The sequence below is a fragment of the Heterocephalus glaber genome, unplaced genomic scaffold, assembly GCF_053883595.1.
Source record: "Heterocephalus glaber isolate CG9 unplaced genomic scaffold, H.glaber_assembly_v1.0 deba00001538, whole genome shotgun sequence".
In the NCBI taxonomy this organism is placed as follows: domain Eukaryota; kingdom Metazoa; phylum Chordata; class Mammalia; order Rodentia; family Bathyergidae; genus Heterocephalus; species Heterocephalus glaber.
Window position 1 is genome coordinate 37,272,002 of NW_028258333.1, and position 27,840 is coordinate 37,299,841.

The 27,840-nt window shown below is 38.4% G+C and overlaps 1 protein-coding gene across 9 annotated transcripts in view; it reads left to right on the forward strand.

The window, feature by feature from the left end:
• The first annotated feature begins 6,932 nt into the window (after positions 1 to 6,932).
• The window catches only part of Ddx4 (DEAD-box helicase 4), a 98,868-nt gene continuing 77,960 nt past the window's right edge, over positions 6,933 to 27,840 (forward strand). For 5 of the 9 annotated variants that reach the window (XM_087189389.1, XM_087189394.1, XM_087189395.1 and 2 more), the window contains exons 1-4: positions 6,933 to 7,008; positions 7,364 to 7,603; positions 7,870 to 7,965; positions 26,355 to 26,409. In XM_087189389.1, the coding sequence (XP_087045515.1) occupies positions 7,894 to 7,965; positions 26,355 to 26,409 (127 nt within the window). In that variant the 5' untranslated portion in view covers positions 6,933 to 7,008; positions 7,364 to 7,603; positions 7,870 to 7,893. The other 4 variants (XM_087189392.1, XM_087189391.1, XM_087189393.1 and 1 more) reach the window with 4 other exon arrangements.

A 27,840-nucleotide genomic window follows, 5' to 3' on the forward strand; every position in this document is an offset into this window, starting at 1 on the left:
TAACAACTCAGAGACTCCAGTCATCAATTCTTTCTCCACCTAAGACTCCTTCCTTTCTCCTTACCTAGAGATAAAATGAGCCCAAAATGTAAACTGAGTTAAGATAGTCTTTATTGGCAACAGCCTGACATCTTCTTAGTTTGCTGGCTTTCCAAATAAATCTTTATTCTTGCTCCAAAAATTCGTCCTGAAGTCATCCAACCTTTTCACGTAGCAAGTAAATAGATTTGGATTCAGTAATACTAACCCCTTCTTCAAATTCAGGCAGCAGAGGGAAGAGCAAGACCCCATCTTCTGGGGAGCAGGGCTTGAAAACTAGCACAAGATTTTGCCTCGGTGTTCAGTGCCAGCCCTACTTTGGTGAGATCCAGCATGAGGCAAAAACCAAAGGTGAGAGCTCATAAACAGAGCCTCTCAACCTGTTTCTGCATCAGGCAGAGACCTACATGCCAGTGGGACCAGTGTGTGTTTTGATTTGCATCATTGCCAGTGACAGAATGGGCCTGCCCGTCAGTCCTCCTTTCCCTCCAACTGTAGGCCCCTGCAGCTGTGAGACTCAGATGCAATGGAGTCTAGCATAGGCCATTGTGGTCAAGAGATTGTCTTTATCACTTTTCCCCCAACCTCTAGCAGCACAGGTTTCCCCTGCAGTGTATATAGATGGAGCTTTAGTCCTGCTATAGTACCAGAAATAGTTCTGTACCTTGGTGGGTCAGACTTATTTCTCCTTGCATCACTATCAGCTGTGGCATGGGCCTGGTGCATCCCTGGGACTGTGCTGGTCCTTGTGGCTATGAGACTTATGTGACTCAATTTAGTGTCAGTTTTGGTGGCCAAGGGACTGCCTTCACCAACACTACCCAAACCTCAGGCAGGACAGTGTGGAAGAAGACTCCATTCATAAAGGTAGGACAGAATAATGACAGGACTTTGCCTTGGAACTCGTTGCTAGGCTGCTGACCCCTAACACTGACCAGGCAGATCCTAACAGTCCTCATCTCCAGGGCTGCCTGCAGACAGAGGTTCTGGAACAAGTGCAAGGGGAAGACATGTGGCACCAGTCTACAGAACTTTTATTCCAACCTTCATCATCTATGGCTGGTTGCAGCTCTCATGAGCTGTAAGTCCACCTCAGCAGCAGGCAGTCCATATCAGTATGGACCTTGGTTCTACCTTGGTACTGTGCTGGTCCTGGCTGGTTGTGGGCTCAGGGTATGAGAGCGCTGTAGCATTTTCTGGCCATGGGTGTGGCATAAGAGCCTGCAGGAGCTGGTCTTTTTATGGTGATTCTCCTGATATGGGTGGAATTCCACAGTTCCCGATCACAGGCTTGTGACTGTGGATGAAGCATTTGGGATAGAATTGCATAGACAAACTGTCTTTTACAGGTCTCCTAATTTGTGCTGAACAACACACCAACTGCAGATTTGGGACAAATCTGAGCTTGGATCCCCCTCTAGTGCTGAAATATAGGCAATACAACAATAGCAAACAGCCCTCTAGTGCTAAAAGCTTAGAAGTGACCATAGGCCTGCTTGAATTTCTGAAAAGCCAGATACAAACAAAGCCATATTGCTAAGACTGGAATAAATTTTTAATCTTTCAATACTCAAAGAATCAACAAGCATCAAGAACTCTCAGGGAACCATGACCTTATTGTCAAAATAAGTTGCCAGAAACCGACCAGCCAGTAACCAGTACAGGTTAAGGCACAGATAGAGAATTTAAAGCAGCCCTTTAAAGGAAACTAAATAAGGTTTAAGATAGTACAGAGATATGACTCAATATGCCACCAAAATTAACAGAGATGGAAACAATTTAAGAAATCGAACACAAATGCTTGGGTTAAAAAAATATGAAGTAAATAGAAACAAATTAAGAAGGCATTAATAACAATAAACCAATCAGTGGACAGAATTAATGAGCTCAAAGAAAGACTATTTGAAAATACATAGAGGAGAAAAAGAATGAAGTAGAATGAAGAAGCTTACGGGAACTTTGGGACAACATTAAAGAGCAAATATTCAGGTTATTGGGGTTTAAGAGGGACTTGTGAATGCCAAAGGAGTCAAGTAACACACACTGGACATCATCAACAGCTAGTCTCTTCAGTGAACTAGGTCTCCAGTTTTCATGGCACTATGTAGTTCCCTTTCCTTGAGTCTGGACTGGTCTTATTACTTTCTTATAACCAACAAAATGTGGTAGATGTGTCTGTGTTACAGTAAGACCCTAACTTAAGAACAAGTTCTGTATGTTTGTAAATTGGGTTTATTTGTAAGTCTGACAAAGTGAGTCTAATATCATCTTTGACACAAATATACAATGTATATTGCTTAGTGCTTCCTAGCAGTCCCCTCCACATCACCACTGCTTTTCCTCTTGCTTCTGGACATCCTGGGCTCTGATTGAGCACTGTACTACTGTACACTATGGCACTGTACAGCAAGCACACAGCAGCACAACTGTGACAGTGTCCTGAAGACATGTGAGCTACTTCAGCGATTTGTTCACATCTACAAATGTCCACAATGCGAGGTCTGTTCATATTTATGGATGTTGCAACGTGAATGTTCATAAATTGGGGACTTACTGTATTTTTTAGGCTCGATTTGAAGAAGTCTTGAAGCTTCTGTTCTAGTCACTTGGGATTACTGTTAAAGGGTTGGTCACCGTAGGCTTCTTCGGTGGATGGTTAGAGAATCCTTTTTTTCCCCCAGGATAAAATCACTATGCTCTTCTTTTTTTTTTTTTTTTTTGGTACTGGGGATTGAACTTGGGACCTTGCGCTTGTGAGGCAGGTGCCGGAACCACTGAGCTAAATCCCCGGCCCCACTATGCTCTTCTTAAAGTGTTGCACTTTTTTTTTGGTACTGGGGATCGAATTCAGGACCTTGAGCTTACAAGGCAGGTGTGGTGCCAACTGAGCTAAATCCCTGGCCCTGTACTTTTTTTTTAGAAACATTTGGTTGACTGACAGTGATGACACTGATGAATCAGTTTCTATTTGCCATTTGGGACTCAAGAGAAGTTAGGTTTGTTTTTAGAAGTAAGTAGCATCTAATGGGAATGGAAAGGGCTAGAGTCTGGTATACAGTGTTTTCCCAGTGACTTCACCAAATTCCATAATTCACTGATGAACCATTTTTCTGTGGCAAACAGTCAAAAAGACCATTTAATCTAAGGATTACTGTTTGACTTTTATCCTTCATTGACTGTGAACTCTCATTAAATACATTTATAACAGTGTTTAGGGGTCACTGAATGTGTTGTCATCTTGGAGGGCTGGTTGCTTACAAGTAAACCCCTCTCAGGAATACTAGGTAAGATCAAACAACACTGATTTCTAAACCAGAATCTCAATCTATTGAATCATAATGGGGAACAAGTAAGGCTGATATGTCTTACTCATGTCATTTTCCCTCCTAGTACCTCTTTACTTGAGAAGTCAAATTATTAATCAGGAAGTTGATGAGTGAGCATGAAATTAGAACAAGTGATGATGACTACATTTACTCACAATAGAGAACTTCTCTCTAGTGACTAGCCCTCAGATCCAGTCTTTTCATTTACACCAATGTTTCCTACACTTAAACTATCTGAATACCATCAACATGATTTTTGCCATGATTACATATTCTTCAATTGAATCAACATTTAAAAAATTATTTAGTGTAGCCTCACTGTAAGCAATTTCTTTTTTAAAATTAATTTTATTGGTACATTTTAGGTATACAATATAATGACATTCATCATTGGAAATTTCTACCTTTATGCAATCTATCTTGGTTCTTATTTTTTTCCCATTCCTCTGCCCTCCCTTCAACCCTCCACCCTTCTCTATTTACAAAGACTTTTTTTTTCCATTTTCTCATATTAATTCCATTCCCCCTTTTCCTTTCCCTTACCCCTCCCACTTCCCCTTCCCCTTTGCTCCTTTTTTGCCTGTCTCACATTATCTATTATACCTTTTAGTCCTTATTAGCAATTTGATTTCTGAAATCATGTTTGGTGTGATAGTTTTCTAATACATACTGAAGTAAAAAACACTAAAATAACTATAAAAATAAAAATCATACATGACTTGCCTAAAGGTTCTTAGTGATATATATATATATATATATACACCACGATTTGATAAATGTTGCCTTAGCTATTATTGAAAGAATATAGAAGTCTTGTTGCACTGAATCCTGTTAGGTATATTGAAAACCCCTCTATTGAATCTCTTCCTCAGATGTGTTAGTACCACGATAGCATTATTTTTTTTTTGCAATTTTGGGGATTGAACCTATGGCCTCACATGGATGCACTGCACCACTGAGCTACATCCTAGTCCATGATATATCTTGAAGATATTGCATCCCCTCTCCTCTCCGTTTTGTGTGGCTTGGACATGGCTAAAATCTACAATATTTTATAATTTTTATCTTAATAGATGGTTATGTATACATTATAGGATTCTCAAATATTTTTGGCACCTAAGAATGAAAATCTAGTCTTTTTGATTTGAGGTGATCCACTTTGGGTCTGCTGGTGAAATAAAAGAGGTGCGTGTGTGTGTGTGTGTGTGTGTGTGTGTGTGTGTGTGTGTGTGTGATGCGAGGGATGGAACCCAAAGCCTTATGCATGCTAGGCAAGCACTCTACCACTGAACTACATGCTAGGAAAGAAAATTTTAAGTCTTGACATGGTGCTAGATATAGTCTACATCAATTAAAAAATTATTATTCAAATAATGTGGAGATAATGCCGAAAACCTGAATATAAGTTCTTTTTAAATCAACTGGAGAATTTAGTGCCTCTTTCTGAAGTATGAAGGGTCTTAACTATAAGCTTTGCTTTGAAATACACTTTGAGAAAGTTGTTGCCTTATCTTATTACATGGGATTTAGAGAATATGGAGAAACTACATATGACAGAAAGTTTTCCACCTCAGCTTTCTAATGAATCTTTTGAGACAGGAGACTTAAAGTTTTAAATTTCAGTTGCCATTGCCCTTCTTTTGACTAGCTTATTCCTTGCAACCTGGGTAATTTTACTTCTAATACCTAGCATAGTATTTGGTACACAGTAGGTACTCATTTAAAGTCTATGTGACAAGGAAATGAATTCCTGCCTTTTCCCTACATACAGTGTATCACTGCCATTGAATTAAGATCTTACAAAAGGAACCACAAAGTAGAATATACTAATTTCATGTCTATCAAAGAAATAATGTTTACTGAACCATATTTGTTCTTTTTTATTCTTTATGTTTGATTTTTGAATTAAATTCTTTCATATATTATTTATCTTTTCCTCAATATTGAATTTCAGTTCTCATCAGAATTTACTTTTTCTTAACCAACGGTTGCTTTCGCATATATATATCTCTCTCTCTCTATATATAGATATAGATATATCTCTCTATATAGATATATATATAGATATAGATATATCTCTCTCTCTATGTGTGTGTGTGTGTGTGTGTGTGTATTTTCCCCATAAAGAACCATTTTATTGGAATACCTGAAAGCAATAAGAATCTGTCCCCTCCAAAAATGGATGCTAAATGTTTAAAAAACAGTTCTTTTTTTTTTTCCTGGTACCAAGGATAAAAACTTCATTTTTGAAAAATTGTCCAAGTTTTAAGTGATAGTTATGTTAAAATATATTTTGATTACATCTGTTAAATATAGTCTTTTAAAAACGTATGTTGAGGGCCAGGGATTTAGCTCAGTGGCACCTCCCTGCCTCGAACGCACAAGGTCCTGAGTTTGATTCCTGGTACCAAAAACAACAGCAGCAACAATAAAACAAACAAAACAAAACAAAACAAAACAGATGTTGAGTGAGACTAGTCTGACAAAATTTAGCGCTAACTGGATAAATCTTAACACATTCTTGGTGCTGAAACAGTAATGATGGTTCTAGAGATAAATAGTTTGAATCAAGTAGCATAAGCACCTCATCCTTCGTGCCTGAGTATCAGACTGTACAGAGATTTATGTTCCTGCCTAAGATATTGAGGCATTTCCTCAAAGATCAAGAGAATGGAAAATGATCGTGGGTGGGGTGGGAAGAACCAGAATATCTAATCACTGACAGCATTAAATATTGAAATAACTCTTGGCCTTTGACTTGACTAGGGCCCCTAAGGATATAAAGAGGTGGATCACACTGCCTCGCAAGGACAAGGAAGGTCCTGAGTTCGATCCCTGTTACAAAAAAAAAAAGAGGTGGATCACAAATCAGGCAGTGATGAAGACCTGTGCCAGCCCCAATTTTCTCTTTCCTTCTGAAATCAGAGGTTGTTTCTTTCCCACAGAAGTGAACACCCGACTTTACATGACACTCTTTTTCTTTTCTTTTTGGTACTGGAGATTGAACTCAGGACCTTGTGCTTGCAAGGCAGGCACGGTACCACTGCACTAAATCCCCGGCCCCAGTCTTTCTTTACAACTTCCTGGGGTACTACCCGCACAGTCTCATCCTCATCCTTCCTATACTGGGGGGAATAGGGAATGGATCAAGTCCTCTTGCCTCAGCCGCACACTAAGGCAAATGGATTATCCAGGTGTGAAGTGAGGCCTCAGAAATTAAGAACCAGACGGGCCAATCACCAGGGGTTGTGGAAGATAAAAAGGGAATAAAAACTTCAAACGGACCCTCCTGTGTGTGTGTGTGTGTGTATTAGAATAAGGGAGGTGACCAAAGATGGCTTGGTTTACTGGCGCATATAAAATTTTACACACAAGCGATAACGGACTACTTTTTGAGAAGGCCAGTGGATTCAGTCACTGAAGCCTCGAACATTAGCAAGTAAGAAACCTCTGGGCAGAAATGGGGGCGGGACGCCACCCACCGTCTGAGCGCTGATTGGCCAGTGGCAATCATCACCTCCTGGTTTTATTTGCTGTTGGTGCAGCGTTCCTGACGCAGTCGGCGTCCGCGCGTCCGCACGTGCAGCCGTTTAAGCGCGGCTTGTGCTCCTCCGAGGACACAGCGAGATCTGCGAGTGGAGAGGTGAGTGGGTTGGCTTCATATACACCAAGGGCTCACAGGCCTTTTAGTTGTCGGACTTTGGGACAGATGAAGAGTAAATGGGGCAGGTGGGATTTGAAGACATCCTTGAGGGCTTCCTTTCTTCCCACGAGGGTTCTAAAATCCTGTGGGTGACCAGGTGACCAAAGGCAGGACTTGAGGCCTGGAGGGGAGGTGAAGGAGCCTTTTGTGCAGTGCCTACGCGGGCTTCTCCGAAAAAAGATGTTTGTAGTTTCATTCGTGTACAAACACTTACTGGAAGAAACTAGTTATGCTTTGTTGCGGATGGGGGAGTAGGATTTGAGTCACTTAATTCTCTTCCCTGTCCATCTCCAAGGTCTCTGTTTTCCTCTCAAACTGCTCCCTCCCCAACAAAACACCTAAACCGAACATCTTACCTGCTTTTGAAAGGAAACCAGGGGAGAAAGCATACAAAGGGAAAAACTGAGTATGTTCTAACACTCCCCTTCCCCTGTTTAATATCCACCGAGCCCTTTTGGTGATCCTTTGGAGGAGGAACAGATTTGGGGAAAAAGCCTAAGCATCCACTGAACGTGGTGATTGCTAGAATGATTAGGTAAGTGGTTCAGCAGTCTTTTAAAGATAAAAAGGATGGATGAATAAAAATGCCACTTCTAGGTAAGAATACCTAGTTCTCCTTTTTGCAAAAACCCTTTGGGACGATTAGCATTTAGTCGAATAGATTATAGTTTATACATTTTTTTTTTTGGTGATGGGGATTAAAAACCATGGCCTTGTGTTTTGTGTGCATTATCACTGAGCTGTGTTAAGGATAAAGTCTGATCTAAGATCTAATCAAGACCAAAAGTGCATGTTTTTAAGATACAAATAGAACTCGAAGCCACCATGGGAGATGAAGATTGGGAAGCAGAAATCAGTAAACCTCATGTGCCTTCCTACGTTCCTGTATTTGAGAAGGTAATAAAATTTGAAATGTATAGTTACTAAATGCGATGGCTTTTTGTCAAAATTGGAAATTGAACTGGTGGGAAAATTCTAAATTACAGTTTATCTCTATATGATTTTTATTAACTTTTAAAAGGAATGAGAGACGGGATAAGCTTCAAATAGATGAATGTATTTGTGATAATTTGATAATTAAAAGCTAAAACAGATGTAACATTAACCGTGTAATTTAAATCTCAATGATTTAGGACTTACAGGTGAAAGCAAGCTTGTACAAATGTGGTTGAAAGTCTCGGACACTTATATGGAGAATTGAAAATAATAATTTGGCTCTGGGTGTTATTTTGAATTCTGAAAATTGGTTTTATGCCAGGAGAGCTCTCAAGATTATTAGGCTAATTCAGTGGTACTGTCAACTTGATGTACCACAAATCATCAGATCTTTTTTCCTGAATGGCGTTTCCGGAGTTTATTGTATTTCTGAAGGAAGGGTGGTGGAGTGGCTTTTGGGGTTTCATTTCTGACTTAAAAAATCAATAAAGTGTACTTTAGAAGATAATGTATTCTAAGGGACTGCTTTTAGAAATATTATTTACTTGACAGTGCCTACCAAAGGTTTTTTTCTTTTAAAATTTCCAGTTTGTATGTTAATGAATCCCAATATTTTCTAAGTGGTACCTTTGTGGAAATCCTTATTTTACATAAAAATATAAAATATGTAAGGTAAGAAGAACTGTGTACATTAAAATGGGATTATGAGTCGTATGTGCTGGAGTTATTGTTGAACCTAATAAAGTACTTACTATCAAAGACATTGTTATTTTACTTGAGACAGAATGTGCACATTTGAGAACCAAATAGTAATTATAAATGATAAAAAGTGCTATGAAAAAATAAGGAAATATATATGTGGGGTGGCTTTCATCAAATGGAGTGGGAAGGTTTCCCTGAGACAGTGACTTACAAGGTGGAGACTTGAAGGAGTCCCAACAGGGCATTGTGTGCATAAGTTTTGAAGAATGAACAAACTTGGCATATTAAGGCATCAGAAAATAGGTGAATGTGTTAGTTTCATATGGCTGTTGTAACAAATTACCTCAAACTGGGTATCTTAAAGCAGCAAAAATTTATTCTCACTGCTGTAGAAGCCAGAAGTCAGAAACCAAGGTGTCAGGTTCTAGAAGAGAATCTCTGCCTCTTGTAGTGTCTGATGCCTGTAGGTAGTTCTTGGCTTGTGGTTACATCTCTTATGCTGATTATTCAAATGGATTTCTCTGTGTTTCTATGTTATCTCCCTTTGTGCCCCCACACTCTTTTTGGATACTGGAGATTGAACTCAGGACCTTGCACATGCTAGGCAACATTCTACCACTGAGCTGCATCCCCAGCCCTTTTTATTTATTTCTTTTTATTTTTGAGATGGGATCTTACTAAGTTACCCAGGCTGCAGTGAAATTTTTAATCTTTTTCCCTCAATTCCCTGAGTAGTAGCTGAGATTACAGGCATACATCAATCACCATGAGTTGGTTGCATCTCTCTTAGTACATTTGGGATGACAGGATCCACCCAGATAATCCAGGGTAATTTCATTTCAGAAATCTTAATTATATTTGATCTCACCTGTTTAAAAATAATTTTTACAAACTCTAGGGATTAGGACTTGATATCTGTGGGTGGCTGTTATGCAATTTACCTCAGCCGGTGTGACTAAAACACAATAAGGCAGAGGTAGAAATTGAAGTCAGAGAAGAAAAGGGAAAAAGAAGAGAGGAACTGAAGGTAGTTGGATACATAAAGTTGATAGAATGGAGATGATTAATGAAAGAAAAAGAAATTAAGGGTGCTGAGTAGGTTTTATAACCCAAACAACTAAATTAATGATGTGCTATTTGCTGAAATGTGTAATCTATGAAAGAAGAATAAGTTTGGGAGGAAAAAACAGGAGTTTTGTGTTTGCTGTGTTTAACTTGAAATGCCTATGAAAACATGTAAGTAAGGATGCCTTTTAGTAAGATACATACAGTTTTTGCTTAGAGGAGGTATCAGGCCCAAAGATATAAATTTGAGAATTGTGAACATGTTAGTGGGATTTAACCTATAAGATTACCAGGTTGAGTAAGGCCATAATAGACTTAGAAGGCCTTACCATGAGCCCTGGAACACTTACTTTGAGGTCCAGTAGAGGAACACCTGGGAAAGGAACTGAGAGGAAATGGCCAGTGAGTGGCACAAGAAGAAAACCAAAATATTTATTTCAAATGCTGCGGAGAGGACTTCTCTATTGAGACATAAAAATAATTTTCTTACATAATTTCTTTATTATAAAAAAGCCTTTTAAGCTGGGCTCAGTGCGCATACCCGGTAATTGTAGCACTTTGGAATGCTGAAACAGGAGGATTGCACGTTTGAGCCTAGCCTAAGAAATTAGAAACTCTCCAAATAAGTAAAAAGGGATGGGGATGTAGCTCAGTGTGAAGGCCCTACTTTCAATCTCAACTACTGAAAACAGAACTAACAGGTATTTCCAATGCAGAGGTGAGGATGGAAGCTAGATCACAGTGGCTATAGTTAAGGAAATATGGGATATGAGAAATTAGAGTAGATACAGTCTTTTCTGGGTTTTTGTTTTTTTTTGGTACCAGGGATTGAACTCGGGACCTTGTGCCTGCGAGGCAGGCGACGGAACCACTGAGCTAAATCCCTGGCCCTTGTTTTTTCTGTTTTTAAGAGAGGCAAAGAAGTAGTTTAATAGCTGGAAGGTAAGGTGATGTCTATGTTTTTTAGGATAGTAAAAAAGATAGAGAATTTTTTTCTTTTAACAAATCTTACTTGAAAATAATTTCAAATTTACAGAAAACTTGGAAGAATTAGAATAGCACTAAGAACATCCTAAGTCTTAAGCAATATTTATCTATTAACATTTTATCTCATTTGCTTTATTTGTAATCTGTTTCCATATCTATGTATACCTATGCTTTTGTAAGGGCTTTTTATGATGAAACAAATTCTGAAAAAATTTTTGATGTTTTGTTTTGAAATTTGCCTTGGAACTTGTGAGTTCAATATATGTGGAATGTTAAGTAGCATATTATTATCATTTATCAGGATTTTTTTTTTTTTTGGTGGTACCAGGGATCCAACTCAGGACCTTGAGCTTGTGAGGCAGGCAGCGGCACCACTGAGCTAAATCCCCAGCCCTATCATTTATCAGTTTTATAACACATTTAAAGTCAGCCTTTTTTGGGCTTTGTTCACTCAGTAGGACTTTGGCCACTAAAAACAAACATTTCTTCAGGATATCACTGTAGGGAAGATTGGACGTTCTTTGTTTTAATGTCTAGTAGTAATAAATAGGGCCTTTTTTTTGTAGTAGTAGTAGTAACCAAAGACCCAAGGCATTTCAAGGATGCTATTGACCTTTTACCCTTAATGACAGCTCAGAAAAATGTTTGAATGACTTTTGAACCTCATAAAAATATAGTAGTTTAAAAAGTCCTTCAGTGTATTTTTTGGAAGAAATTTTAGAAAATAAGTATTAGAAGTTACTCACCTTGGTGTACACTCTTTCCAGCTTTTGGACTGACTTACATGAATTTATTTGAAGGAAGATTGTGACTGTTCTAATATAGTCAGTTGACTTAGATATCTGTGATAGGTCATCTTTCATTTTTAGATTGCATGATTTTAGACTAGGTTTTTCCCTAGTTAGAGGAAATTTACGTGATAGAAAATAAAAGCATGGTTAATGATGTGAGGATACCATTAGATTTAGATGTGAGAAAATAATGACTGAAATTGTTTTTAATCCAGAGAGGTTCTGAAAAATGTTGTAAGTTTCCACAATTAACTTGACATTGAGCTATTAATTTTATAACAAAAGTAGAATTTTTTAAGTCTAGTCATACCACTGCCATGGCAATGCATGTGCATTAATAGTAAATAATTTTTTGAGATGAAAATAGGGAATATGGAGTAGATTTGAGAACATCGAGGACAATCTTCACTATTGCTCAGACAAGTTTAATTGAAATTAGCCGTGAATATTCTGACCTATAGCTGACAATTACCCCTTTATTGGATTTGTAGTGCTGCAGCAGGATGCTTATATGGTTTTCAGTATACAAGTGAATTTTCTTTACTTTAGAAGGAATTACTTTTTAAAAAAATGTGGATACATTAGTTTCATTTTATATAAACACAGTGGAAATTTTTAAAATTTCTTTTTCCATTATTTTGTTTTATTGAGACAAGGTTGCACCATGTAGCCCAGACTGGCCTCAAACTCACAATTATCCTTCCTTGGCCTCCTGAGTGCTGTGATTACAGGCATGCACCACTGTGGTTAAAATAAATTTCTTTACCATAGAAACTGCAGCCCACTAATTTCATTCTGTGTACTGTGTGTGTTCAGCATTGATAAATATTCTGTAAAATACTGAATTCTGAAAATATTGTATATTGACAGGGATTGATTTATCCACTTATTACTTTTGTCAGATTTTACTTATTTATTTTTTAATGGTAGCAAAGTTTTATTAAGGTGGGAAAAGAAACAGGCTTTGCAGGGTGAGTTTGGGCCAAGCAAAAGTAGGAAAAGGAAGTACACCCTACAGCGTGAGGGCAGGCTATAGTGAAGAGGCATGATAGCAAGTGCTTAATGGTGACTTGTCTTTTTGTGTCACCCACGCCTCAGGCTGACACCAGGTCTAGGCCATCCTACTGAAAACCTGCTTTGAGTTCTCATGAGGAGTTCAGGTGAAGGGTCCTGGGGACTGTTCTGTGCATGTGTCCTGGGATTTTGTAGTTAACAGGTTATACCTTCTTCACCAGCCAGCTTTGCCATACCCTAATTTGTCTCATTTCCCTATGAAAGACACATATCCCCGTAATTCTTTATGGAATATTGAGAAAGTGGAGATCTCTGTCTTCTATAGCTTCTTTGGGCTGAAAGGAGCTGTCAGTTCTACCTACTATGGAGTGTGTTTTCTCTACCTTGGGGTGTTGTGGCTCACTGGGTTAAAAAACCTGTCAGAAGACAATGAGAAAAGAGCTAGTGACCGTTGAGCTGTTTGATGGAAGAAAGAAAGTAATTATGTTGGGGTTGTAGAAGTCAAATATGAGTAGCAGGTCAGATTTCCACGCTTCCTGTGGAGGATAAAATTTTAGTATATGTGCTGCCAAAGCGAGCACTTGTGGAGGATAAAATATGGCAAAGAAAGGGGTTACATAAATTATTGTGGCTGAGAGCCATAGCTTTAGCAAGACTACCCACATAACGGATCTAACTAAAAACGGAAACCTCAATACAGGTGCCCATTTAGCCTATGGTGAATTTGGGTCATTAGTGACTCTACTTATCTGTACCTAGAGCAGTACTGGAGTCTTGCTTTCTGAAGAGGAGACTCAGATCTTCTAGAGGTTCCCAGGAATAGCTTTATTCTTAGTCCTGTGAAAATTCTAGTGACCATTTCCCATGTAGGATTTTTATAGCTTGTCACTATATCCCTTCAGGAAGGACCAGAATGGTTCTTCAGGAGCTTAGAATAAAGGGAGGAGCTTGAAGGGATGTAGGGTTGCCCTTCTTGCCTCCCTGTCAGCCTATTGATTTCCCAAGAAGAGTTTAGACATGTCTCTTTGGGATCCCTTGCAATGAATGACAGCAACCTGCTTGGGAAGATACACTACCTGTAAGAGTTGTAGAATATCGTGTTTGTGTTTTATAGATGATTGTTTATTAACCAACAAGCTTCTTCTTTCTAGATTGCTGCATGGGCGTGTATCACCAGAAAAGCATACAGTGGTACTTTGGTTCATGAACTCAGTTCTCTCCACAATTCTGGTCACAAACTGAACTGGATGAGACTAAATCAAATTTCCCTATAAGGTCAACATTGAACCAAACCATTAAATTTGATTCAGTTCTTGTCCAACTTGGTTTGCTACCAGAATTGTGGAAAGAATCAAGTTTGTGAACTGAGGTACCACTGTACTTGGAGTCTCTATAGAGATAGCTTCTTGCCTTTTCTTAATATCAATGCCTTACAAAGAACTATGAGCACTGCTCTTTGGGGAAGAGGGTTTGGCCTTAATGACCTGTTTTGAACTAACACCTGCATACTTTCATCAGTGAACCACACCTCTTCATGGTCTTGGAGGGGCAGATCACTGATGTCCTGCCTGCTTGCATAGGTCTAGGAGATAACTTGTTCACAAGAGTGGCTAACTTTTGGGTCTGTAGGCATCAGAGAGGCAGGATTAGGAATAGTGCAACTTAAATAACCTTAGGGTTGTCTAAGAGCATGGCCTGATACTTGGCAAACAATTCCCCTGTTTACTACAAGTAAACTTTAGTCTCAAGAATCATCCTGACCTGATGGGGAGTCAGAACTTTTACTCTGTATCCTAGTCTTTGCTTGAAGACACTCAAACCAGTTCCTTTCTTTTCTGATATGTACAAGAAGAGGGGATTTCTTAAGTTAGATATTTCATTGTATTATGCAGCAGGATCCACCTGTTCACTAATGAGGTCAGGGGAACCTGGCATAGTCCCAACAGATCTCACAAGGGATGTTTGTAGGCTCATCAGGCTGCCTCCTTCTGCATGGGATGTGATCTTAAGGACCTGAGACCTAATTGTCTCTCTCTGTAGTTCCCAAGATGAGCCATAGGAAACCTCATGAACCTGCAGATTCCACTGAGTTTGCCACTAGGCTGTATCCCTGATCAGTGGGAAAGGATTGATCCTGCTAATTAAAAAAAAAAGGAACAGCTTATCTACTATTTTTTTTTATTCTGAAGTTCTTTTATTGGTACATTTTAGGTATACAATACGTTTACATTTATCATTGGGTGCTTGTACCTGTACGTGATGTATCTTGGTTCTTATTTTTTCCCCATTACCTGTGCGGCCTTCACCCCCTCTACCCTTCCCTATTTACATAGACTTCATTTCCATTTTTTTTCTTTCCTCATAAGTTTTCCTTTCCCTTCTTTCCTTTCCCCTTCTCCTCCCATCATCCCTACACCTTTGGCCCTTTCTTCCTATTTCAAACTACCAATTATTCATTTTAATCATTTTAACCCTTATTTACACTTTCAGTTTCTCATACTAAAGAAACTATTTGGTATTTACACATGTGTGTTCTGTTTATTTCACTTCAGAGTATGGCCTTGATATGCATCCATTTAGCTATAAATGACTCTAGTTTCTCATTCTTTATGGCTGAGTAGTACTTCATTTTATAAAAAGACCACATCTTCTTTATCCAGTTTCTAGTTGATGGGCAATTGGGCTGTTTCCAAGCTTTAGCTATTAGAAACTGTGCAGCTGTAAACATGGGTGGACATGTATTGCTGTGGTATGATTCTTTTAATTCGTTTGGGAAGATCTCCAGTAGGTAGAGCTGGGTCAAACTAGGACCTCTGGTCCTAGTTCTTTGAGGTATCTCCATACTGATTTCCACAGTGGTTGCACCAGCTTGCATTCCCACCAGCAATGGAGAAGGGTTCCTTTCTGCCCACATCCCCGCCAGCATTTGTTATTGGTTGATGTCTTTTTTTTTTTTTTGGTACCAGGGATCGAACTCGGGTCCTTGCGCTTGCACAGCAGGCATCGAAACCACTGAGCTAAATCCCCAGCCCTATTAGTTGATGTCTTGATAGCAGCCATTCTTTCTGGGGTGAGGTGGAATCTCAGCATTATTTTCATCTGCCTCTCTTGAATGACCAGTGATGTTGAACATTTTTTCATATATTTATTTGCTGCTTTTACTTCTGTTTCTGAGAAATGTCTGTTCATTTCAGATGCCCATTTTTGAATTGGGTCTGAATTTGGGGGGTCTGATTTTTTTCAGTTCTTTGTATATTCTAGATAGTAGTCCTTTGAGGTACAGCTGCTAAAAATTTTTTCCCACATTGTAGGTTGTCTCTTAGCTCTGTTGGTGGTTTCTCTTGCAGTGCAGAAGCTTTTTTTTTTTTTTTTTTACTTAAATTCTTTTATTGGTACATTTTAGGTATACAACACATTTACATTTTTCATTGGGAACTTGTACCTTTGCATGATGCATCTTGGTTCTTATTTTTTCCCGATTCCTAGCCCTCCCTTCACCCCCTCCACCCTTCCCTATTTACAAAGCCTTTGTTTCCATTTTTTCCATTTCTCATCATTTTTTCTTTCCCTTCTTTCCTTTCCCTTGCCCCTCTCACTACCCGTACCCCTTTGGACCTTTTCTTCCTATTTTGCATTATTGATTATTCATTCTAATCATTGGTACATTTTAGGTATACAAAATAATGACATTCATCATTGGAAATTTGCACCTTTACATAATCTCTCTTGTTGCAGAAGCTTTTCAATAAGATCAGATCCCAGTTGTTGATTCTTTGTGCTAGTTCCCATGCTACTGAGGTTTTATTCATGAAGTCTTTTCTTATGCCAATGTCTTCAAGAGTTCTACCTAACTTATCTTCCAGCAAGTTTAGTGTTTCTGTTTTAATATTTAGATCTTTAATCCACTTTTTTTTGTATATCCTTTTATTGGTACATTTTAGGTGTACAATATAATGACATTCATCATTGGAGATATGCACCTTTACATACTCTCTTGGTTCTTATTTTTTTCTCTCTTCCCCTGCCCTCCCTTCAACCCCTCCATCCTTCTCTATTTACAAAGACTTTGTTTCCTTTTTTCATTTTCTCATTAATTCCATTCCCTTCTCTCCTTTCACCTACCCATCCCACTTCCCCTTTGCCTCTTTTCTTCCTATTTCACATTATGTATTATACCTTTTAGTCCTTATTCACACTTTGTGTCTCACACTAGAGAAACTATTCGGTATTTACACGTGTGTCCTACTTATTTCACTTAATCCACTTTGATCTTAGTTTAGTGCATGGTGATAGGTATAGATCTAGTTTTAATCTTTGGCAGGTTGAAATCCAGTTTTTCCAACATCATTTATTAAATAGGCTATCTTTCCTCCAGGGAGAGTGCTTGGCTCTTTTGTCAAAGATGAGGTGGCTGAGTATGTCTGGAGTTGTTTGTGCATCTTCTAATTTATTCCACTGATCCTCAGGTCTGTTCTTTTGCCAGTACCATGCTGTTTTTATCACAGTAGTTTTGTAGTATAGATTCAAGTTGGGGATGTGATACACCCCCTGCCATGTCTCTGTTGCTTAGAATTGCTTTTGGTATTCTAGGTCTCTTCTGGTTCCAAATGAATTTTTGGATTGTTTTCTCTAGTTCTGTGAAGTATATTGCTGGAATTTCAATCGGGATTGCATTAAATCTATATAGTAGTGCAAGGACCCGAGTTCAATCCCCGGTACCAAAAAAAAAAAAATCTATATAGTAGTTTTGGAAGTATGGCCATTTTCACTATATTGGTTCTTCCTACCCAGGAACAAGGGATGTCTTTCCATTTTCTTCTATCCTCTTCGATCTCTTTTTTCAGTGCTATAGTTTTCAGTGTAGAGATCTTTTGATTCCTTTGTTAGATTGATTCCTAGATGTTTCATTTTTTTGGATGCTATTGTAAAGGAATTGTTCCCCTAATTTCTCTCTCAGTGAGTCTGAGAAAGCTATTGCTGTTTGAGTGTTGACCTTGTATCCAGCTACTCTACTGAATCTGTCAATTTAAGTCTAGAAGTCTTTTGGTGGAGTTTTTTGGGTCTTCTATGTAAAGTATCATATCATCAGCAAATAATGACAGTTTAACTTCTTCCTTTCCTATCTTTATTCCTTTTCTTTCGTTCTCTTTTCTAATTTCTGTGGCTAATGTTTCCAGAACTATATTGAAGAGGAGTGGTGATAGTGGGCATCCTTGTCTTGTTCCTGATTTTAGCATGAAAGTTTAAGGTTTTTGACCATTTAGTATGATGTTGGCTGTTGGTTTTTCATAGATAGGCTTAATCAGGTTGAGATAAAGACCTATTCTAATTTTCTGTAGTCTTTTTATCATGAATGGGTGCTGGGTTTTGTCAAATGCCTTTTCTGAATCTATTGAGATGATCATATGGTTTTTATTCTTGACTCTGTTAATATAGTGTATTACATTTATTGATTTACGTATGTTGAACCATCCTTGCATCCCTGGGATAAATCCAACTTGATCAGGGTGTATGATCTTCTTGATGACCCTCTGTATTTGGTTTGCCAGTATCTTGTTGAGGATTTTTGCATCTATGTTCATTAGGGAGATTGGCCTGTAGTTCCCTTTTTGGGTTGGGTCTTTCCCTGATTTTGGAATCAAAGTAACACTTGCTTCCAGGACAGAATTTGGAAGCCTTGCTTGCCTTTCAATTTCCTTGATGAGTTTAAAGAGTAATGGTGACAGTTCTTCTTTAAATGTCTTGTAGAATTCAGCAATGAAGCCATCAAGACCTGGGCTTTTCTTTGTTGGTAAATTTTTTATTACATTTTCAATTTCACTCATTGTAATTGGGGTGTTTAGAATTTCTATATCTTCACTTAACTTTGGCAATTCATATGTATCTAGGAATCTGTCCATTTCTTCTGTGTTTTCAATTTTATTAGAGTACATGTTCTCAGAGTATGTATTGATGATCCTCTGGATTTCTGTTGGATCTGTTGTAACTTCACCTTTTTCATTCTTAATTGCATGGATTTGCATCTTTTCTTTACTTTTTTTGAGAAGGTTGGCTAAATGTTTATTGATTTTGTTTCTTCTTTCAAAAAACCAGCTCTTTGATTCATTGATTTTTTTGTATTGTTCTCTTAGTCTCCATTGTATTGATTTCTGCCCTGATCTTTATAATTTCCTTTCTTGTACAAGCTTTGGATTTGTTATGCTCTTCTTTTTCTAGGAGCTTAAGGTTCTGCATTAGGTTGTTTATTTGAGTTCTCTGTGTTTTCCTAATATGGGCATTCACTGCTATGAATTTCCCACGTAGAACTGCTTTTTTTTGTGTCCCACAGATTCCTGTATGTTCTACTAGCATTATCATTTATTTGTAGAAACTGTTTAACTCTTTAATATCCTCTGTGACCCATTGGTTGTTCAGGAGGGTATTATTCAATTTCCATGTGTTGTGGGGGTTTTGTGGTTTCTTATGTTATTGATCTCCAATTTCATTGCACTATGGTGTCATAATATACACGGGGTAACTTCAATTATTTTACATTTACTTAGACATGTCCTATGAGCTAGCCTGTGGTCTGTTCTGGAGAATGACCCGTGTGCAGCTGAAAAGAATGTGTATTCTGATTTTGTGGGGTGGAACACTCTGTAAACATCTATTAAGTCCATTTGTTCAATAGCTTGGTTCAGTTCTAGCATTTCCTTGTTAATTTTTTGTCTAGATGATCTCTCTATTTGTGATAGTGGGTTATTGAGGTCCCCCACTACAATTGTGTTAGTGCTTATTTGTTTTTTCATGTCCATTAATATTTGTTTTGTATAGTTGGGGCATTCGTATTTGGTGCATTTATATTTATGATTTTCATCTCTTCCTCTTGGATTGTTCCTTTCACAAAGATGTAGTGACCATCTTTGTCTCTCTTAGTTTTGGTTTGAAATCTACTTTGTCTGCAAATAATATTGCTACCCCTGTTTTTTTCTGGGTTCCTGTCACGTGAACTGTTTTCCATCCTTTTACTTTCAGTCTATGAATTTCTTTTTGAGTTAGGTGTGTTTCTTGTATACAGCATATTGTTGGATTTTGCTTCTTAATCCATTCTGCCAATCTATTTCTTTTGATTGAATTGAGGCCATTAACGTTGATGATTATAATTGATAGATATTGATTCATCCTTGTCATGATGTTTTACTTTTGTTGGCTCTTCTATTTATTTTTCCCTCTTCCCTTTGGTGTCTTACCTTGCCTGTTGGCTTCTCTCTGTTGGGCCTCATGAAGTGACCTTCATTGTTTTCTTCTAGGATGTTGTTTAGAATTGCTGGTAGTGCTTGTTTGGTGTTCATGAAATTTCTCAGGTGTTCTTTGTCATGGAAGTATCTAATTTCCCCATCATTTTTGAAACATCATTTTGCAGGATACAACAGTCTAGGTTGGAAGTTATTTTCTGTTAGGGCTTGATATACTTCACTCCAAGCTCTTCTTGTCTTGAGGGTTTATGTTGAGAAGTGTGCTGTGATTCTGATGGGCTTTCCTTTGTAGGTGATTTGTTTCTTTTCTCTAACTGCTTGTAACATTTTGTTCTTTGGGTTTCTGGGATCTTGACTATTATGTGTCTAGGTGTAGAAATTTTTTGATTGTGGCTAGTTGGAGTTCTGTATGCCTCACTTATCTGTATGTCCAATTCTCTATCTCTGTCTGGGAAGTTTTCCACTATTACTTCTGTGAGCAGTATTTTTTATGTCAATTGTACTTTGTCCTGTTTTTTTTTGTGGACTCCTATCAGTCTTATGTTTTTCTTCTTTGCATCGTCTAGCAGCTGCTGGATTGATTTCTCATGGTCCCTTACTATTTTTTCTTTTTTTTTTTTTTAAATATTTTAATTTTTTAAATTTTATTTTTGGTCCCTATTTTTAAGAAATCTCTGTTTTCATGGTCCTTAACCGAGATCTTGTCTTCTATATCTGATATTCTATGTTCGGATTCCCTTAATCTGATGTCGATACTTTCAATGGAGTTTTTAATCTCCTGAATATCTGTTTGAATCTGTTTTGTGGATTCCATTTCTTTCTTATGCTGGGCATTCATGGCTTCCAGCATGTTTCTGAGCTCATCTTTTTTTTTTTTTTTTTTTCCTGCTCTAGAGCCTCTAATCATGTCTTTCACTCTGCTCACCATCTCTGTATTTATCTGGGAGGTTATTTCTGCTTTTAATTTTTCTAAAGCCTCATCCATCTGTTTTGTTACTTCCTCTGGTATCAGTTCAGGGTGTCCAGGTGCTTGATTATCGGACTTTTCCACCTCGTTTCCCCTGGGGTTTACCCTTGGTGGGGTGGAAGTCTGAGTTTGTGCCTTGCTTTTAAATGTCTTCTCATTTTTGTTTTTGGTACTGTCCTTGGTTTAATTCCTGGTTTGATACTTCGAAATTGCTCTTTGTAAGTATCTTTGTTGTTTGTGATTAGAACCCTTATGGAATGATTGCTTCTCAGAGGTGTCTTCTGGATATAGCTGGTCTTTAGGTTTTGAGTCTCTAATGTCAGAGGCCATCTCATTTTCATTATACCAGGAAGGACCACTGGCTAGTCAATAACAACACCTTAGCCCAAGTGATATAATCAGCCACACCATAGCATCAAGTACATCTTAGAAAATGACATTTTGTGGTAGTTATTAATCTATCATCTTTAACTGTGTGAATTAAATCAAAATCGAGGACCAACTCAACATATTTTATAGTGAATAAACTCTTCAATATAGCAACTTTACCCTTTGGGATGGGGAGTTAGAGGGAGTTGGGGAGGGAGGGATAGGTAGAAGGATAGGGGAAGGTTAGCAGTGAGGCCCGAGGGCACAGGCAAGAGAAGGAAAACAAGAATAAAAGAAAAATAAAGAAGAAATCTGAATAAGGGCCAGAACAGGAATAAAAAGGAAGATGAAGTACAATGTGGGACAGCCAGAGAGTGAGTGTGCAAGAGAGGGAAAGGAAAGAGAAAAGAAAGAAGTAAAAAAAGGAGAAAAAAATTTGCAAAGTGTAGGAAAAAAAATTAAAAATAAGAGAAAAGAAACAAACCAATGATACTAATTTTGGAAATAAATAAAAATGAAAATGAAGTGCCTCCTTCCAGGCATGTCTCTGCTGTCACAATAGACAACCTGGACAGCAGCGTGCAGATATAAGTCAATGAGTCTCAGCTAGCCAGTCGCAGACTCATGAGATTCAGGCAGATTTCGGGCTGCAAGTCCCAAGTTGAGCTCCCTGTCCTCCTGCAGGGTTGAACTCTGCAAGGCTTTACTGCCGGTTCCAGCTGCCCTTCCCCTGAAGATAGTCTAGGTTCCGATGAGAGGTGATGATCCCTCCAACTTACCCTGTACGGTGGTCTGTTGGTCTGCTGTCCCCTGTGTCTTTGTAGTGTGGAGCCAGGTGGCAGTACAGCCAAGAGGCCAGAGGAGCGGGGATGGGGAGAGTGGTGGTGGGGGTCCTGCAGGCACCCGCGTGGCTAATTGGATCACTGCCATGGGCGCAGGCTGGATGTGGCAGGTTCCCTATGACCCGGGACCTGTCTCTGGTGTCCACAGATGTGCCTGGCGTGGGCTGGATGGGGCGGGTTTCCTGAGACCGAGGACCTCTCTCTGGCATCCACGGAGTGCCTGGCGTGGGCTGGATGGAGCTTATCTACTGTTTTGACATGGTTTAGATGAGTATGAACTAGGAAATGGCGAGAGATGGGTACAGAATGGCAGTTTAAATTATGAGGCTATTTTTCAGTTAAACTGTTTCTGCTTAAAATATAGAAGGTGGAATGAAATCCCTTCTGTTCAAGCTTTTGTGCCTAGTGGTAAGGTCTGGAATCTGTAGGGCATGGTTTGTGAGGTTTCCCATGGCTTGTTTTGGGGTCTGTAGAGGAAGACAGCTATGTCTCAGGTCCTTAAGATTGTGTCCCACGCAGAAGGAGGAGGCCTGATGAGCCCACAAAGTGTCCTTTTGAGACTCAGGTATTCATTAGATAGACATTTTGTCTGAAGCTAGGATGATGCTGGCATCTTTCATAGAAGCATAGGGATGTTGAGCCACTTGATGGCTCTACCTAGAACCTAGGTCTCAGATCCTTAATACGGTATCCAATGCAGAAGGAGGAGACCCGATTTGAGCCCACAAAGCATCCCTTGTGAGACTCAAGTATTTACTAGACCAACAACTCTGTCCAAAGCTATGATGGATGACTCCAATGTCTTTCATAGAAGCATAGAAGACCCTACTGAAGGCTTTTTTGTCTCCATATGGGAGTCCACTAACTCCTTAGGGAGAGAGGATTGAACTACTTGATGGCTCTACACAGTCCTTTGAAACTTCTAGGGGATCAGGGTGGAGTCTCCCCACTGAAATTCTCTTAAGTGTGTTTGAGCCACTTGATGGCTCTACTTAAGCAGGGTGGAGCCACTTGAGAAACGAGTCTCTGGACTTTTAGGCATTTTGAGCTACTTGAGAAACAATATCTGTTGCATTTACCCCATAGTAAAAACTTTGGTCCTTTGTTTAAGGCAGTAGAGATGATAACTTCTTTTTTAAAAAAAATTTGTATTGAGTTTATTTGTACATTTAGGTATACCTTATCACATTCATCATTTAGAATTTGTACCTGTACATGATATATCTTGGTTCTTATTTTTTCCCATTCCCCTGCCCTCCCTTCAACCCCTCCACCCCTCATATACATAAGCTTTGTTTCCATTTTTTCCTTCTTACTTTTAATTTTTTCTTTCCTTTCTTTCCTTTCCCCTGCCTCCCCTTCCTCTTTCCCTTTAAACATTTTCTTCCTGTTTCACATTATCTGTTGTACATTTTGGTCCTCATTTACACCTTCAATTTCTCACACTGGAGAAATGATTTGGTATTTATACATGTGTGTCCTATTTATTTCACTCATGAGTATGGCCTCAAGGTGCATCCATTTAGCTATAAATGTCTCAAGTTTATCTTCATGGCTGAGTAATACTCCATTTTATTAAAAAAACCCACATCTTTATCCATTCATCAGTTAATGGGCTCTGGGCTGTTTCCAAGATTTAGCTATTACAAACTGTGTTGCTATAAACATGGGTGTGCATATGTCGCTATAGTATGATGGTTTTAATTCTTTTGGGAACATACCCAGCAGGGGAATTGCAGGATCAACTGAGACTTCTAATCTTAGTTTTTTTGAGGAATTTCCACACTGATTTCCATAGTGGTTGCACCAGTCTACACTCCCACCAACAGTGGAGAAGGAGTCCTTCCTCCGCACAGCCCTGTCAGCATTTGTTACTTGGTTGATTTCTTGATAGTAGCCATTCTTTTTGGAGATGGAATCTCAGTGTTGATTTCATCTGCATCTCAAAAAAAAAAAAACCTTTAAAAATCCTGAGAATGACTCATAGTCACCTGAGTTAAGCTCTACTAGCTGTTCTTTTGTTCTGTTTAGGCCAAAAGGCAAATGTTTCTAAATTACTTGCATTTTTTTAGAAGAAACAAGGGATCTAGCCTAATTGAAAAGAAGAAGGAAACCTACATGTTCTCTAAAATCAGAGGCTTAGCTCCTATCTACGTGGATGCGATTTTTCAGTGACTATGAGGTTGCTTGAAAGCAAACATGGTGGAACCCCGCTGTAGCTGATTCATGTGACGAACCAAGATGGAACTAACTAGCATGAAATAATGCCCTGTGAAAGAAAAGTCCTATTTAGGGAAAAAGTGCCGATGAGACTTTGAGCACAAAAAGGAGTAAACTGGGGTAGAAGGACCAAGTTACCAACAGCTGTTTTCCCCCAAAAGGGTGAGAAAGCTGAACAAAGTATCATGGAGAATAGAAAAATGAGGTCATTTTAGAGAGAAGCAAAAAATGTGCCCAAAGGGCCTTGCCTCCTCTCCTGACTAGCTGAGCCAAATAAATGACTGGATTTTGAGGTGCTGGAGTTTCCTTTGGGAGGAAGTTTCTAGGTTCTTTCTGTCTTGAGCAAAAGAATTAAGACAAGTACAAATGGTAGCAAAGTTTTATTTCTTTGAAAGAGGCTCTGCAGTGAGTTTGGGCCAAGTAAAAAGCAGGTAAAGAAGTACACTCTACAGCAGTGAGGTGAACCTTTTAGTGATACAAACAGCCCACTGCGACACATGTGCCATAGGTTCACCACCACTGCCCTACGTCAGGAGGGCAGACTATGATGAAGAGGCATGATAGCCTCAGATTGTATTTATATAATAGTATTTGATTATACTTTTCAAGTATATGGGTGATTTTTTAAGTCAGGTATCAGAAAACCCTTTAGATAAAGTGCCAAATAGTAAATCATAGAGACTTTGCAGGCCTCACAATCTCAACCCACAACTGTTATAAAGAATCCACTTGTCAATAGGCTTTTGAAAGGAAAGTTTATTCCAGTTAACAGGGACTAAAAATCAGAGGAGATTTTAGCAGCTAGCTGGGAAAAGCCAAGCTTATCACATCCATGTGTGGATAGGCCAACATTGGGAGAGAGAGAGAATGGCAGCTAGCTGGGAGAGATCTCATATGTGAGTGGATGGACTAACACCAGGAGAGACAGATATTATTAACTAACTGGGAAAGGAATTAGGCTTATATAGGTATTGAAGGGGCTAGGAAATCTGGGATAAAATATTTATGACTTGGATGCCCAAGGATGGTCTGCTCAGGTGTGTACACAGTTACTGGGCCTCTCAATACCAGGAGCGTTATAAACCACATTTTGAATCCATTTGCCCTATTTACTGGGAAGCTGCTGTTGTTTGCTGAAAGCAGCCTGTTTTCTTTTTCCTGTTGGTTTAGGGCAGGCCTGACAACAACTTTGCTGTTTTACTGTAAGAGTAGCCACAGGCATACATAGGTGAATGAGGATGGCTGAGCTCTAGTGAAACTATTTACAGAAATGAGGGTCCCACAGAATTTGGTGCCTGGCTACACTACTCTTTTAAATGCTATATTAAATATGTTATACATGCAATGCTAAAGTAAATGTGTCTTGAAATAATTAAAAGAATATCCAGTGGTTTAGAAAACTTTACTGTCTACCTTGATTTATCTTGAACTAAACTCAGTTGTTACACAGTAGTCTCCCTTTAGCCATGATTTTGATTGCCATGGTTTCAATTATCTTAGTCAGCAATGGTCCAAAAGTATTAAATGGAAAATTTCAGAAATAATTCGTTAGTTTTAAATTGCATGCTATTCTGAGTAGTATGATAAGGTATCCTGCCATCCTGCTTTGTCCCACCTAATGTGAGTTATCCCCTTTCTGGTGTATTCATGCTGTAAATGCTACTTGCTTTGACACTGTCATAGGTTGATGATACATGATCATGTGGAGTGGCTGATCCTCCTGACAGATTGTCAGAAGGCTTAATACTACAACATAATGTCTGTGTCATTCACCTCATCCTGTTTCAGAGATACTACATCATCTCACATCCTCACAAGGATAAGTACAGTGGAGTGAGATATTTTGAGAGAACACATTTACATAATTTATTTAGTGTGTGTTATAACTTTTGTATTTTATTCATTATCATTAATCTCTTACTGTACCTAATTTATAAATTAAACTATCATAACTGTGTATAGGAAAAATAGTGTATATATGTCTATGTATATGTGTGCACACATGTATGCACATGTATGCCATGGTTTTGGGCATCCAGTAGGTGTCTTAGAATATATTCCCCCATGGGAAAGGGGAATTACTGTAATTTTTTCCTCTTTAAGAGATAGATGATACATTTGTATTATTTAAAGTAAATTGATCATCTTTCCTTTACAGGATAAATATTCTTCTGGAGCAAATGGAGATACTATTAACATGACTTCAGCTTCAGGTATGTGTTAAGGTAAAAAGGTGAAATTCGTTTTAGATGAGTTTGATCTGATGAACAAGGAGCAGACTGATGTGTGTGTGTGTGTGTGTGTGTGTGTGTGTGTGTGTGTGTGTGTGGTGGTGGTGATGATGGTGATGGGGATCAAACTAAGAGTCTCACATAGGTTAGTGCTCTACAACAGAGCTACATCTCAAGCATGTGATAGACACAGAAGGTATGTAAAAATTTTTTCTACTGAGAATTCATTCTAATGTGGATATTTTGGGATAGGGTACTTCTATCTAGAGTATGGGAAAGAAGAGAAAGTATAGTGTTAAGATTGGTCTTAATTGATTTAGTGAATTGCTATAAAACTTTTACCCAACTTAGAAGTTACATGTTTGGCTTCTACGTTGCTAGGGCATTGTAAGGGTTTCTGACAGACAGTAGGATGTTGGACTGTGATGTTGTTGAAGCAGGTTCCAGAGATGGTGATCAGTTAAGTAACAACTGTTTAAGCTAGATCTACCATATTATCAAGATATTATGAGTGTCTTCGGGATCAGAAAATTTAGGAAGGATCATAAGAATAAGAGAAATGAGTGTCAAGATAAAGAAGCCCTGTCTTTCCTGCTTCCCTCCAGCTCCTTTCTGCATGTTTCCACCCGGGCTGCTCCACTTATCACCATTTGCTTCCACCCCATTGTCCAACTCTAATAATGTAAAGTTGATGTAGGTGTGAAGATGGGTGGAAGTAGTAGGACTTGGGCTAGGAAATTAAATTTTGTGCAGTAGTCTTTAGTAAAGTCAAAAGCAGGTTGAAATGTGATTACAACTATAGTGGAATACTTTTCCATGGTAAAATATACATAATATTTACCATTTTAACAATTTTTAATTTATGCATATTTGTAATACAGAATCATGTTCATTGGGGGAATTAGTACATGTATAAACATATGTTGATCATTTTCAATCTCTTTATACCATTTCCTTCCCTGATTCCCTTCTTCTTTTCTAAGAGTCTGCCTTCTAGTTTTCTATATTCTCTCCCGTATTCATGTATTTATATTTTAGGTTTCTCATATAAGAAAATATGACATTTAATTTTCTGAGTGCCTTCTTAAACATGGTTTCCAGTTCCATCCATTTTTTTGCCAATGATATAATTTAGTTTTTCTTTATGGCTGAATATTTTCATTGTCTATATATGTCACACTTTCCTAATTCATTCATCTATTGACAGGTATGTAGGCTATCTCTACAGTTTAACTGTTATGTATTGCACATAGGTATGCATGTATCACTATAATATGCTGTCTTTAATTCTTTTGGTGCTACACCCAGGAGTGGTATAGCTGGGTCAAATGTTCTTTGTATTTTTAATATTTTTAGGAGTCTCCATACTGATTTCCATAGTGGATGTACTAGTTTACATTTACACTAAAAATG